Source organism: Acanthopagrus latus, chromosome 12, assembly GCF_904848185.1.
Source record: "Acanthopagrus latus isolate v.2019 chromosome 12, fAcaLat1.1, whole genome shotgun sequence".
Classification (NCBI taxonomy): Eukaryota; Metazoa; Chordata; class Actinopteri; order Spariformes; family Sparidae; genus Acanthopagrus; species Acanthopagrus latus.
In genome coordinates, this window is record NC_051050.1 from 26,216,323 (window position 1) to 26,229,179 (window position 12,857).

At 44.2% G+C, this 12,857-nt stretch overlaps 2 protein-coding genes and 3 non-coding genes across 5 annotated transcripts; all 5 read left to right on the forward strand.

Moving 5' to 3' along the window:
- The first annotated feature begins 380 nt into the window (after positions 1–380).
- rpl17 (ribosomal protein L17) lies at positions 381–3,771 on the forward strand. The gene is made up of 7 exons (XM_037116782.1): positions 381–447; positions 904–953; positions 1,152–1,192; positions 2,071–2,205; positions 2,378–2,476; positions 3,279–3,470; positions 3,690–3,771. Exons 2-7 carry the CDS (start codon positions 914–916, stop codon positions 3,735–3,737), a joined length of 555 nt encoding a protein of 184 aa, XP_036972677.1. The 5' UTR covers positions 381–447; positions 904–913; the 3' UTR covers positions 3,738–3,771.
- On the forward strand, positions 1,018–1,085 carry LOC119030644. The gene has a single exon (XR_005078359.1). It is a non-coding gene; the product is annotated as a small nucleolar RNA SNORD58 (small nucleolar RNA).
- LOC119030642 lies at positions 2,244–2,309 on the forward strand. The gene has a single exon (XR_005078358.1). It is a non-coding gene; the product is annotated as a small nucleolar RNA SNORD58 (small nucleolar RNA).
- Positions 3,559–3,625, forward strand: LOC119030641. The gene has a single exon (XR_005078357.1). It is a non-coding gene; the product is annotated as a small nucleolar RNA SNORD58 (small nucleolar RNA).
- Positions 3,772–9,210: 5,439 nt separating the features above from the next.
- Positions 9,211–12,317, forward strand: nkx6.1 (NK6 homeobox 1). The gene is made up of 3 exons (XM_037116774.1): positions 9,211–10,273; positions 10,379–10,551; positions 11,437–12,317. Exons 1-3 carry the CDS (start codon positions 9,721–9,723, stop codon positions 11,680–11,682), a joined length of 972 nt encoding a protein of 323 aa, XP_036972669.1. The 5' UTR covers positions 9,211–9,720; the 3' UTR covers positions 11,683–12,317.
- Positions 12,318–12,857: the final 540 nt, after the last annotated feature.

A 12,857-nucleotide genomic window follows, 5' to 3' on the forward strand; every position in this document is an offset into this window, starting at 1 on the left:
CCAGTTCCAGATGTTGGAGGAATCAATCAGACCCATTATTCAGTGTGAAAACACCGACTGCTGGGACTCAGTATCTGCTGGACAGCGTCTGATGGTCGCCCTGCGCTTCCTCGCAACAAGTGTTTGAGTAAACCTCGGTTTACGCGGTTTGTAATGTCAGTAAGCTGTGAGGGCAGAGCGCTGCAGGCCGGCAGCTCCTCCTCCCGGCCGGCAGGGGCGCTGCAGGCCGGCAGCTCCTCCTCCCGGCCGGCAGGGGCGCTGCAGGCCGGCAGCTCCTCCTCCCGGCCGGCAGGGGCGCTGCAGGCCGGCAGCTCCTCCTCCCGGCCGGCAGGGGCGCTGCAGGCCGGCAGCTCCTCCTCCCGGCCGGCAGGGGGCGGTGAGGCGTTCAAGAGGCAGAAGAAGCGGAGCCTGTCCCCGGCTCTTCCTCTTCCCTCCGCGGCCTCAGAGGTAGGAGACCCGTCCGACTCATGAAGATGAGAATCTGGTTTAATCTCTGTTAAATCTTCACCATCCAGCTCTTTAAACATCTGCGTTTGGTTCAGTATCGCCGAACACACCAGATGAAGTTATATGTTCGCTGCTGGAGCCCTGGAGTCTGATTTAATGTGATATTTACGTTGAAGCCGGTTGGTGCCGTTCACGTCCCGGTGCCGCCATGTTGGCTGCAGTAGCTGATTAAAACGAACAGAATTTGAGTTAACGGGCTGTGTTCTGTTCTGGCCCTGTTCGAGCGCGGTCCATGTGTCTCACCGTGTAGCTGGTGTGTTTAGTTGGTTGTCGGTGGTCGTGGCTGCAGAGGAGCTTAAGCTAACTCGAGCTAATGCTAACGGTGCCGACAGCGGGCACGAGGAGGCTTTACAGAGTGATTTGATCGATGTATTGATGATTCATTTCTTGTTGCAGATTTCTGAAAATGGTCCGCTACTCTCTCGACCCCGAGAACCCGACCAAGTGTGAGTACAGCCCCGTGTGTGTGTGTGTGTGTGTGTGTGTGTGTGTTAGCATGTGTTAGCATGGCTGCTAGGATGACTTCTTAGGACACCTTTGGATTCAACATGAAAATAACCAACAAATATCTGAGCCGCCTCATTGATTCCGTATGACGCGTGTGTAAAGACGTGTGAGTGTAACCCGGGTCTCTCCTCCTGCAGCATGCAAGTCGCGGGGCTCCAACCTGCGGGTTCACTTCAAGGTAAGAACAGTTCAGATCTCCAGACACGTTTCACACATCAGACTGTCAGATTCACATGAGGCTGTTCAAGCTAATGTCCTGAAGTCTGTCACTGACGTGCTGATCACAGATCAGGTTCATTATTGTAGCCGGCTGTTGAGGCATCGGACGGCGGCTCCTGACATTACGAAAGCTCCGTGAGTTCTGTTCTGTATATTGTGAGACGTCTAAGACGAACCGAGCGTTACAGCGGAGACACACCTGGAGCGATTGTGCCTCATTGTTGTAAAAAGTCGTGGAGGGTTCCAGCTCATCATGAAGGTTCTGGTGAACCATTTAAGAAAGTCCTGGAAGATCCTGTTTTTGATCTAGAACATTATTTAATCTCCCAGAACTGTCGTAAAGTGTGTAAAGCGGTTACTGTATTTTTTTAATGCAGCTTGTCTTTATTTCTGGTCCTCCAGCAGCTCTTGGTCACGTGTGTTCAGGCAGCTGTTGATGACGAACTGTAGCTCAGCAGATTAAAGTGTCGGGTTATAATAAAGGAGCGTGTTGGTGTCTGAGCCCGTCTGGCTCAGCTGGACCGGCGCTGAGCAAGTCCTGAACTGATCAGCAGCATCCAGGAGTTTCTAGTCAATCACAATGACTTTATCAGTCAGTAGTTGCAGTTTACAGTCAGTTTTCTTCTCAGTTACACAATAAATTCATGACTGGTCACTATTAAATAATTTGGTCTGAATATGAAACTTAGTTCAGTTTTAATATAAATCAGCAGATTGTTAAGTTAGAAAGATCCAGCGGGCGTCTGGCGATGCGTCTGTGCAGCGGCGCCTCCTCGGAGGCGTTTCCTCCTGTGATTCAGGTCGTGATTGTTTGTGGATGCTTGTTTTTCTCACCAGAACACCCGTGAGACAGCCCAGGCCATCAAGGGCATGCACATCCGCAAGGCCAACAAGTACCTGAGGGACGTCGTCGTCAAGCACCAGTGTGTCCCCTTCCGTCGCTACAACGGTGGAGTCGGCAGGTGTGCCCAGGTGAGCTCTGACCTCAGCAGAGGTTGAAGTGTGTGGAGCTGCTGTGATGACCACTTAGGACACCTTTGGATAAAAGATGAAACTAACCTTTGTATCTGAGCAGTGTTAACAGACGGACGAGCTGCAGACCAGCAGGCTGCAGAAACACCTTAACGGTTGATGTTGATTTCAGGCCAAACAGTTCGGCTGGACTCAGGGACGCTGGCCCAAGAAGAGCGCAGAGTTCCTGCTGCACATGCTGAAGAACGCAGAGAGCAACGCTGAGCTCAAGGTACGTTCACCAGCTCCACACAACACGTTATAACTCTGACATCGTCTCCAGACTGCAAGACACTCGATGTATAATTGGATCCCAAAATGTAGACCGGTGGTTCAGGGAGTCTGAAGAGGAGACAGAACCGAGCTCCAGCTGAGATTAGATTTAACATGTTAGTTCTCTGCACATGGAGCTCGTGTGTCAGCCTGCTGCAGCCGAACAGTTACACTCACCTGCTGCTATAAACATCAGGCTGAAGATTTAGCAGCTTTTTAAAACGCTTTCAAAGTCTGTCGGCTTGTGACGTGAATATTTTGTTTCCTTCCGTCTGACTGTAAACTGAACATCTTGAATGGTCTAATCAACATTTTTACCCATTTGAATATGAAATGTATTAAAACACTAAGACTGATTTCTAGAGAAGTGATGCAAATGTTTGTAAAATTTGCACAAACTTTAATGGAAACTTTAATGACTTGTTGAAGTGTTTCCTGTTTTATTCTGTCTGAAAGTCATAACTGTCAGATTGTTTATAGTCCAGCTTCTCTTCAGCCAAAAGACTTGGCATGATTTGGACCCTGGTTCTGAGGTGGTTGTTGAACTGAGAGTCTCAGGCAGTTTCTGCTCAGGTTGCTGTAGATAACAGATTGTCAGGTTGAATCCAGAGTATCACAGATGGATCCTGACATCACTGCAGACATGTTGCTGAGCAGCAGACGGATCAGACGAGCTGTTTGTGGAACATGCAGTGTTCCTGTGTGGCTGACAGCTGCTGGGCTCATGTCTCTGACCTGTTGCTGTCCGGTTCTGGTTTCAGGGTCTGGATGTGGACTCTCTGGTCATTGAGCACATCCAGGTGAACAAGGCCCCCAAGATGAGGAGGCGCACGTACCGCGCCCACGGTCGCATCAACCCCTACATGAGCTCCCCCTGCCACATCGAGATGATCCTGACCGAGAAGGAGCAGATCGTCCCCAAACCAGAGGAGGAGGTGGCTCAGAAGAAGAAGGTGAGGAGGAGGAGGAGGAGGAGGAGGAGGAGGAGGCTGACGGGTGATCGAGTCTGATCACGCCGTCAGCCTTCTTCAGGTCATGATGCTGCAGTGATGACCACTTAGGACACCTTTGGATGAACCATGAAAACAAACTGTGAATTCTGAGCAGCTCACCTGTTGGCGAGCAGCCGTGTCACCTGTTGATGATGTCACTAACTGTGGTTTGTTCTGCAGGTTTCACAGAAGAAGCTCAAGAAGCAGAAGCTGATGGCCCGGGAGTAAATCAATAAAGCTCAACATGTTTATTACCACCAGACTGTGGCTGCCTCTTTATTCTCATGATGATCTGTGATCGTTTGCTCGTGTCTCAGGACAAACTGTTCATTCACACTCATGTTAAATGTTCCAGGACAGGAAGCTGTTAACGACGTCACAGTAATAAAGTACAAAAGTATTTAAGCACCTTCTGTTACTCATGTCAAACTATGGTGTTAAAATCTTTAAAGTGAGTCACCTGTATGAAGTACTGGTGGCCTGGCCGAGGAAACGTTTCCAGGACAGAAGAAAACTAAAAATAAGATTTTTTTTTTTTTTTTTTTTTTTTTTTTATTAATCTTGAACATATAAAAGTTAATGCGTTCATTATCTGCTGATCTTAAACATGTACGTAGAAACTGAAAACAGTCAACTCAGATTGGGTCAAATATACTGAAGTGAGCAGATGAGTCACAGTGTAACTTTGTCTCCACTCAGAACTTCTGTCTGCATCTATTAATTCAACTTCTGTCTAATAAGACGAGAAACTATCAACACATTCAACTGGAACTTTGTTGAGACATTTTAACTTAATGTAGCATTAAAAATCGAATGTCAATCAAAAAACAAAATGCATGGAGTGTAAAATGTGTCCGTCTGGTGCTCCTCAGCTTCAGGATCCAAGTAGAAGTTAGAAGATCTGAGGGGTAATGAATCAAAACGCCTTGTTCAGTTCATGCCAACACGTTTCAGCCTGAAAGGCCTTCGTCAGGACGAAATGTCCGTCAGCTCTCAGTGTTAAACAGGTGATCAGTGTGAGCAGGTAGGCAGTCACATGATCAGCATGACCTGCTAATGACAGATCAACAGACGTGCAGACTCAACTGAAGGGAAATCTGCACCACACAGTTTAACTTCATTAACTCGGTAAATACTGAGCTTGGTAGAAGATTCTGTTGGAACCTGTAAGAGGCAACAGAACTTTCAGTTCAGAGAAAACAGTTACAGAAGGAGAGAAATCCAGTTCGCCGTTCAAACCTGGTGACATGTAACTTCCAATGTATAAATCCAAAGTGAGTCTGTGCAGGAGTGTTTGGAGTCTCCACCCTCACTGAGTTTTCAATCTGCTCTACATCTGATACCTCTAAAGCAGGGGTCACCAACCTTTTTGAAACTGAGAGCCACTTCATGGATACTGATTCATACGGAGGGCTACCAGTTTGATACACTCTTCTGAAATAACAAATTTGCTCAATTTGCCTTTAGTTATATATGATTATTAATGATTAATGATATGGGAAACAGATAATATCAATATTCAATTTTCATTTTCAGAACAGGCCTGAGGGCTCCCTGGTTGGTGACCCCTGCTCTAAAGAATTAACTGCCATGAGTTACATCTTCATGATGGACAGACATGAGACATTGGGCCAGTTCATGCCTTCAGTTTACACTAATATAGAAACGACCACATCAAGTCTGTAAACCATGTATGAGGTGTTGCAATAGATAAATGAGTTTATATGAAACTCAGGACCGGATGTGACAACAGTGATGTAGTTGGTATTGATCATTTTACTGCAGTGATACAATGTGGTTCCTTTTCTGGTGGAGGTATCAAATGCTTTGAAATTTCATGTGGTATGAATGTTAGTTATGAACCAGCGTCTGATCATTTTTACCAATAAAAACATGTAATGATCATTTTAAAAGCAAAATCACTAAACAGAGCAGAACCAACACCAAGTTCGGCCTGACTGAGACTTTAAAACGGTTTGATTAAAGACACACTGACGACAAAACGTCCTGAGCTTCAGTGAGAACTGAACATGTTTCAGAATGTTTCTGGCTGACTGACAGAATCAAACCCAACCTGTCTGGACCTCAGACCAGCAGCCAGGCGGCCTCACCATGCTGACTGCCTCAGGCGGGGGCAGTTCTCGGGGGGCAACAGGGGCCAAGGCCCCGTAACTCTGAGTCTGGACCCCCTGTGGCCTCCGACAGGGTCTGAATCAGAAACACAGCGACAGATTTCCTGCAGTGACTTTGTGCTGAAGGGAAACGAGAAATAAAGTGTCTCTGCAGTTTACGACCCACTCAAAACTGCTGAAACTGAAAACTCAGTTTTAAGTCTCACGTGTCGCTCGTCTGAATGCAGGATCTGTCTTGTTCTCCCGGGCTGAATGTGCCCCTCTAACAATGAACCCGGCCCAGCCCGGCCCCCCTATTAAACCTGGTCTAGAAGCAGCTCTGCCCTCAGGTCCTGTATGTCCCCTCAGTGACGTCACTGGGAGCAGGTCACGTGATTTTATCTGACGGCCTGGAGATTGGACCAGAACACAGAGAGGAACACACAATGTGCTTTTTTAGTACTGAAATTCACTTCAATACAGAAAGTGGATGTTAGATGTAATTCTTGTTACACAACTGTGAGCAGATTAAACATAAAAAACTGAAAATTTACACTTAATTATTATTTCATGCTAATTCAAGCTGACAGTATGAATCAGGAGCAGAAGACGAACAACAGGTGAGTTAGTTGTTGTTGCTTTATGTTTAATACGATTATTGTTGTTATTCAAATCTGATTCAATACAGTCTTGTTAGTTTTAGATAACAAAAGCTTTATCAGGGAGGCGGCAGTGTGTGACGTCAGAGCTCAGGTGTGATCGGTGCAGTGTGTGACGTCAGAGCTCAGGTGTGACCCTGCAGTGTGTGACGTCAGAGCTCAGGTGTGTCGTCTCGTGCCAGGATCTGATCTGCAGACGTTCAGAACTCTCACGTCCCGTCCTCCTGACAGAACCACCGCAGATGTTCTGTGATCTGGAGAATCAGGACCCATGAAGCGTGCAGGTGTGAATCATGTGTCTGATTATTGATCCGCTCTGAGGTTCTGATGCAGCACGTGATCTGTACCTGAAGTCAGCAGGTGTAGTGGATTACTCTGCTACTCTCTGCTGTTCCCAGGTCAGCGGCTGCTGTTCTCTGACCGAGCAGCAGGGGGCGCCTCCGCACCACAGTAACACAGTGGAGGCTCTGATCAGCGCCCTCATCGATCTGATCACAGTGATCAATAATCAGTTCACACTCATTTTATTCATCAATGAAATGTTAAAACAGCTGAATTCTACATGAGATGATTTATGTTTATCAAATATTTACATAGTCAGGTGACGATCAGGTCGATGGAATGAAAACAGCTTCCGGTGTTCAGCGTGAACAGAGTAACTATCGATCCATCAGTCTGTGCTCGGCTGGCTCCGCCTGGTTCTGCAGGATCTGGACTGAGCGGCTCCGATTTATCAGATCATTTAAATCACTTCATCATGAAACTCAGAGAGCTGCAGCTGACCGGAGATCAGATCCCAAACACACCAACACAGCCTCTCCTGCTCAGGCCCACCCAGGTGCATCATGGTCCTTCACCTGTCCACCTGTGTGACGTCAGGAGACGAACCTGAATATGCTGAAGAAGGAAATTAATAAAGTAAACAAATAAACACAATCACATGTTGTTCAACTCTGAAGTCTGAATGAAGCAAACAAAACGCTACAAATAACCAAACAAACACTTCAGATTATCGATCATGTTCAGATTATCAATCATGTTCAGATTATTGATCATGTTCAGATTATCGATCATGTTCAGATTATTGATCATGTTCAGATTATCGATCATGTTCAGATTATTGATCATGTTCAGATTATCGATCATGTTCAGATTATCGATCATGTTCAGATTATTGATCGTGTTGAGATTATTGATCATGCTGATCAGTGTATCAGTGTAACTTGATTACTTCAGTTACTTCGAGACTGAACAAAATAAAAAAGATATAAAATATCAGTGAGGTGATTTTTATTAAATCTTGTGTGAAACCCATTAAATATTTCAGGTTTTTATTCTAAAATTATAATCCTGTTAGTAACTAAATGTAATCTGATTACATCTGTTTCTGTAACTTTAACTGAAGACTTTTTTGTGGAAACCTAATGATGTAATCCTGCTACATGTAGTCAGTTACTCTCCTGTCCGTCATGATGTAACTATAATGTATTCACAGATTCTACACACACAGATACAAATCATTTCAAATGTAATCTGGATTAAAATTATATTTGTAATCAGATTAAATGATCTGAGTAGATTATCGGGATCATATTCAGCATTTTTCAGATGATCTGAGTTTTTGTCAGATTGTCAGTAAAGGTTCTGTTTTGGTTCTGATGTAAAGTCCACAGGTCACATGTAAAGTAGCACTAAAGTAATCTAATAATCACAGAGAAGAAATAAACTGGATGGTTTTAAGGAGATGATGCAACATTTTGTCCTCAATGTAAAATATAAAATATAAATATAAGATTTAAATCTTCCAGCTAATTGAAACATCGAATCGTCTCAGCAGAGAAATGAAGAAGTGAAGCAACAGAAATGTAAAGTTTGAATTATATTTTTACAGAAATGCGCTAAAATAACATGTATTAAACATTTATAAATGTTTAATAAATACATTTATTCAATAAATAAATACATTTATAAATGTTTAATAAACATGTAGTTTTAGTCTGTGCTGCTGATTAAAGGAACATTTCAAGTTTTTACCTTAAATCACTCGTGTGTTTATTTTACATTTTTATTTTAACAGTAAAATAAAAATCTGCAGCTTCTGTTCGGTTCTGACCCGTTAGCTCAGCTGGCTGCTAGCATGCTACTCTGTTAGCATGTTTACTGGTGGAGTTTATTTATTAAAAAGGTAAAAACAAACGTTTCAATTTGGATTTAATTCATGTTAAATGAAAAAAAATATTATTATTTAGTGATAATTAAAATTAGATGTGATCTGATAAATAACTTGTTTTCATTATTATTAATAATTAAAATATAAAGTGATGAATAATTCAGGTGGTTTAGAGCTGAAATGAAGAATAAAGAAATTTTTTTTGTGTGTTTTTAGTTTTTCTGTTTTTTTTATCAGATCAGTTTTCTTCTTCACTGTTTTCAGTAAACAAGCTAACGAAGCTAACGATGATTAGCCTGACGAGCTGACTGACGTCACCACCTGTGAAAATACATTTTTATATAAACATAAATTTATGTAAATATATTTAAATAAAGAGAACAAATGAAGGCAGACAGCACAGAGCGCCTCCTGGTGGCCTGCAGCTCAACACTCTCATGTTTGTGGGTAAAAATGAATAAAAGACACAAATATGATTTATTGATAGATTATATGACGTCATGATGACGGAGAGAGAAATGATTCATTAACTGTAATTTTAACTGTTTCATATTAACGAAGATTAATTTAATCAGGCTGATAATATTGTATAACTCAATAACATAATTACTGAAGTAGTTTGTTAATGTGTTTATTTAAACTTGAGTATTATTAAATGATATATATTTAATAATCTGATCACGGTTTAGCAGATCGATATTTACTCTTTATATCCACATTCTTCTGTTAACCTTCATCGAATATTAAAAATGATTTCTCGCGGCTCCTGCAGCGAATCAGAGCCGAACCGCGGAGCCAATCAGAGGGCCGGCCCAAATCCAGGCCCGTCACGTCACCGCGGGGTCAGCCAATCAGGAGCGAGCTCCTCCTGCCGTGTGTGTCGTCCTCTCAAAGTTTGCGTGCAGCTAATAGAGAGCAGAGACATGATCACTTTTATTATCTCTCAACTTCTTCAGCTCGGCACACAAAGTGGCTTTAAAGTGGACCCGGACCCGTAGACCCGGACCTGTAGACCCGGACCCGGCTGAGAAGACCCGGACCCGGCTGAGAAGACCCGGACCCGGCTGTCTGCGGAGGAACCTCGGCTCACTTCTTCTTTGGAGCTTTCTTCTGGATTTCTCAGACCCGTCCTGACATGGGCTTTGACTGTGAGTGCCGAGCAGACCGGGTTCTGGTTTTGTTTTAGTCCGGACTCTGTCAGGTGCGCAGGGCCCTACAGACCCTCACAGACCTGCTCCAGTCCCGCCGGGTGTCCCCCCTCACAGGTGGTAATGTTAGCGGTGGGTCAGATGGACGGGTCCCGACAGAGCTTCCTCCTCAGCACCCCGCCTCTGGCCGCGCTGCACAGCATGGCGGAGATGAAGACCCCGCTGTACCCGTCCTACCCGCTGTCCTCCAGCGGGCCCAACTCCTCCACCTCCCCGGCCACCACGTCTCCCAACCCGGGCGGCATGGCCGTGTCCTCCCCGGGGATCAAGAGCTCCTCGGGTCTGTCCTCGGGGCTCGGTTCTCCGCAGCAGTGCTCCTCCGCCACCCCTCACGGAATTAACGACATCCTGAGCCGACCCTCGCTCCACTCCGCCGGCGGTACCGTGGCCGTGGCCGCCGCCTCGTCCTCTGCGGGGATTCTGTCCGGGCTGCCCCGGTTCAGCAGCCTCAGCCCGCCGCCGCCTCCCGGACTTTACTTCAGCCCCAGCGCCGCGGCGGTGGCGGTGGCCCGGTACCCGAAGCCGCTGGCCGACCTGCCGGGCCGGACGCCGATCTTCTGGCCCGGAGTCATGCAGAACCCGCACTGGAGGGACGCCAGGTTCGCCTGTTCGCCCCGTAAGTGCGCGGTGACTCCGGAACCGCTCATTTAATAATCTGACGGGAAAAATAAAATGTTCACACTTTGTATTAATTGATGTGATTGTGTGGTTCTGGTTCCAGATCAGAACTCCGTGTTACTGGACAAGGACGGGAAGAGGAAACACACCCGGCCCACTTTCTCCGGACAGCAGATCTTTGCGCTGGAAAAGACTTTTGAACAGACCAAGTACCTGGCGGGTCCGGAGAGAGCGCGGCTCGCATACTCCCTGGGCATGACGGAGAGCCAGGTCAAGGTAACTCAGGTCCAGTAGAATAATAGAAACATAACCAGAACCCGGCAGAACCAACCGAACACCGTCTGCTTTCATTTCCTCACCGTCCGTCAGCTTCTGCTGAGAAATAAGGAAATGATGTTTTAATGTTTGTACGAAGAGCTGAATAACGATAATAATAATTATAATAATGATAATATTATTGTTATTATTACTATTAATAATAGTAATTATATAATCTTAATAATCTATTTTTTAGGTGAATCATTTAAACATTTTCACACATTTGAATCAATTTATTTCTTCATGTTTCTTTAATTAAAATCTATTTTTCTCTAAAGAAGTAAAAATAATAATCTGCTAATTAATGAACATGATTTAATATTTAAACATATTTTACATGTTTATTTAAATGTAAACGTCCGTGAACGTCACCAGCTTCACCTGACTCCCACAATGCAACGTGTTTATTTATTTCGAAGCGTTCTAAGTACATCAGGAATAATTACGAGTTACAGAAATATTAAGTAAAATATTGTTTAATGATAGAAACAAAGAAAACTTTATTTATAAAGCGGTTCTCAGACAGGAGCCGCTCAGTGACGTCAGACAGCAACAGAACCGAAGATACAGAATATAAAAAGTGAATAAACAATAAAAGGTTTTATTATTATTATTATTATTATTATTATTATTATTATTATTACTATTAGTAGTAGTAGTATTACAGCTATTATTATTACTATTATTATAATTCTAATAATAATAATTCACAGCTCGAGTTTCTTGAATCCAAAGTTGATTTTTAATAGTCGGACTGTAAAAGTAACGGAACCTGTGTGTGTGTGTGTGTGTGTGTGTGTGTGTGTGTGTGTGTGTGTGTGTGTGTGTGTGTGTTCGGCCCAGGTGTGGTTCCAGAACCGGCGGACGAAGTGGAGGAAAAAGCACGCGGCGGAGATGGCGACGGCCAAGAAGAAGCAGGACTCTGAGACCGAGCGGCTGAAGGGAAGTTCGGACAACGAGGACGAGGACGACGACTACAACAAACCTCTGGACCCGAACTCGGACGACGAGAAGATCACACAGCTGCTGAAGAAACACAAACCGGGCCCGCTGCTGCAGCTGCACGGAGCCGACACCGACAGCTCCTAACTGCCTCCTGCTGCTCCTCTTCTTCTTCTTCTTCTTCTTCTTCTTCTTTGGTTTTTAACGGACACGAACTGAACTGTCGAAGTCTGCAGATCTCTTTTTGATTTTTGTGTTGTTTCTGTTTTTTTTTCTTGCACGCTGATGGCGGCTCGCGACGGGACAGCGAGGAGGTGACGTCACAGGAGACTTGACTTGTAAATAGCGCCGTGAGTCGTATCGATACAAATGATCAGCTGTGAATAATTTAAGTGTTTTTGTACAGATCACAGATCAGTTGGGTTCCCTTTTCTATCACACACACACACACACACACACACACACACACACACACACACACACACACACACACACACACACAATTGCGTGAAGGCCTCCTCACACACATCAATCTTTAATTAGGAGGAGGCCGTGAACGCACCACACGCACCTGTACAGACAGAGAGAGTTCACACACCTTTATTTATATGTTTTCAGTTGTGACTGGCGCCTGCGCAGTTGTGTATCATGGCAGGTGAATGTAATGCACTTTTATTTAATAAAAACTCAAATGTTTGCTTGTTGTTTTCAGCCCGTAAATCTGAACGAACACAGCGCTTTAATTAATTAATGACACGATTGATTAATGAATTAATTACAAACCGAACGGCCAATAAATCATCATCTATATAAACACTCTGATCAATAACCCGCTGCTGCCATAAAACACGCGCTGCTGCACAACAGCTGCTGTTACATTGTTATTATTATTATTATTATTATTATTATTACTCGTCTTTTATTTAGTTGCGTGTCTGTTTTTAGAGATAAATAAATAAAATCGTTCATTTCTTGCGATCAGAAAAAAACAGAAACAAACATTTGAAACAAACTTTATTTAAAACACTGAATGCGTCGCATCGAATCAGCTGATCCGACCGGAAACGAAACTGTGATCAATCAAACGAACGAAAGAAGATTTTATATTTTAATATCTCGTGTTTTCTGAGCGGTGTGTGTGTGTGTGTGTGTGTGTGTGTGTGTGTGTGTGTGTGTGTGAGCGGCCGAGGAACCGGCTCACACACACACACACACACACACACACACACACACACACACACACACACACACACTCCTGTTCGGCTCGAACCACTGGATCAATAATAATAATAATAATAATAATATTTTTTGTGTGTGTTTTA

Coding starts and splice junctions, on each gene's coding strand:
- rpl17 (XM_037116782.1), top strand. CDS start 914: ATGGTCCGCTACTCTCTCGACCCCGAGAACCCGACCAAGT. Junction 2,206..2,377: donor GAGTCGGCAGGTGTGCCCAG/GTGAGCTCTGAC, acceptor TGTTGATTTCAG/GCCAAACAGTTCGGCTGGAC. Junction 3,471..3,689: donor AGGTGGCTCAGAAGAAGAAG/GTGAGGAGGAGG, acceptor TTTGTTCTGCAG/GTTTCACAGAAGAAGCTCAA.
- nkx6.1 (XM_037116774.1), top strand. CDS start 9,721: ATGTTAGCGGTGGGTCAGATGGACGGGTCCCGACAGAGCTTCCTCCTC. Junction 10,274..10,378: donor CAGGTTCGCCTGTTCGCCCC/GTAAGTGCGCGG, acceptor TTCTGGTTCCAG/ATCAGAACTCCGTGTTACTG. Junction 10,552..11,436: donor TGACGGAGAGCCAGGTCAAG/GTAACTCAGGTC, acceptor TGTTCGGCCCAG/GTGTGGTTCCAGAACCGGCG.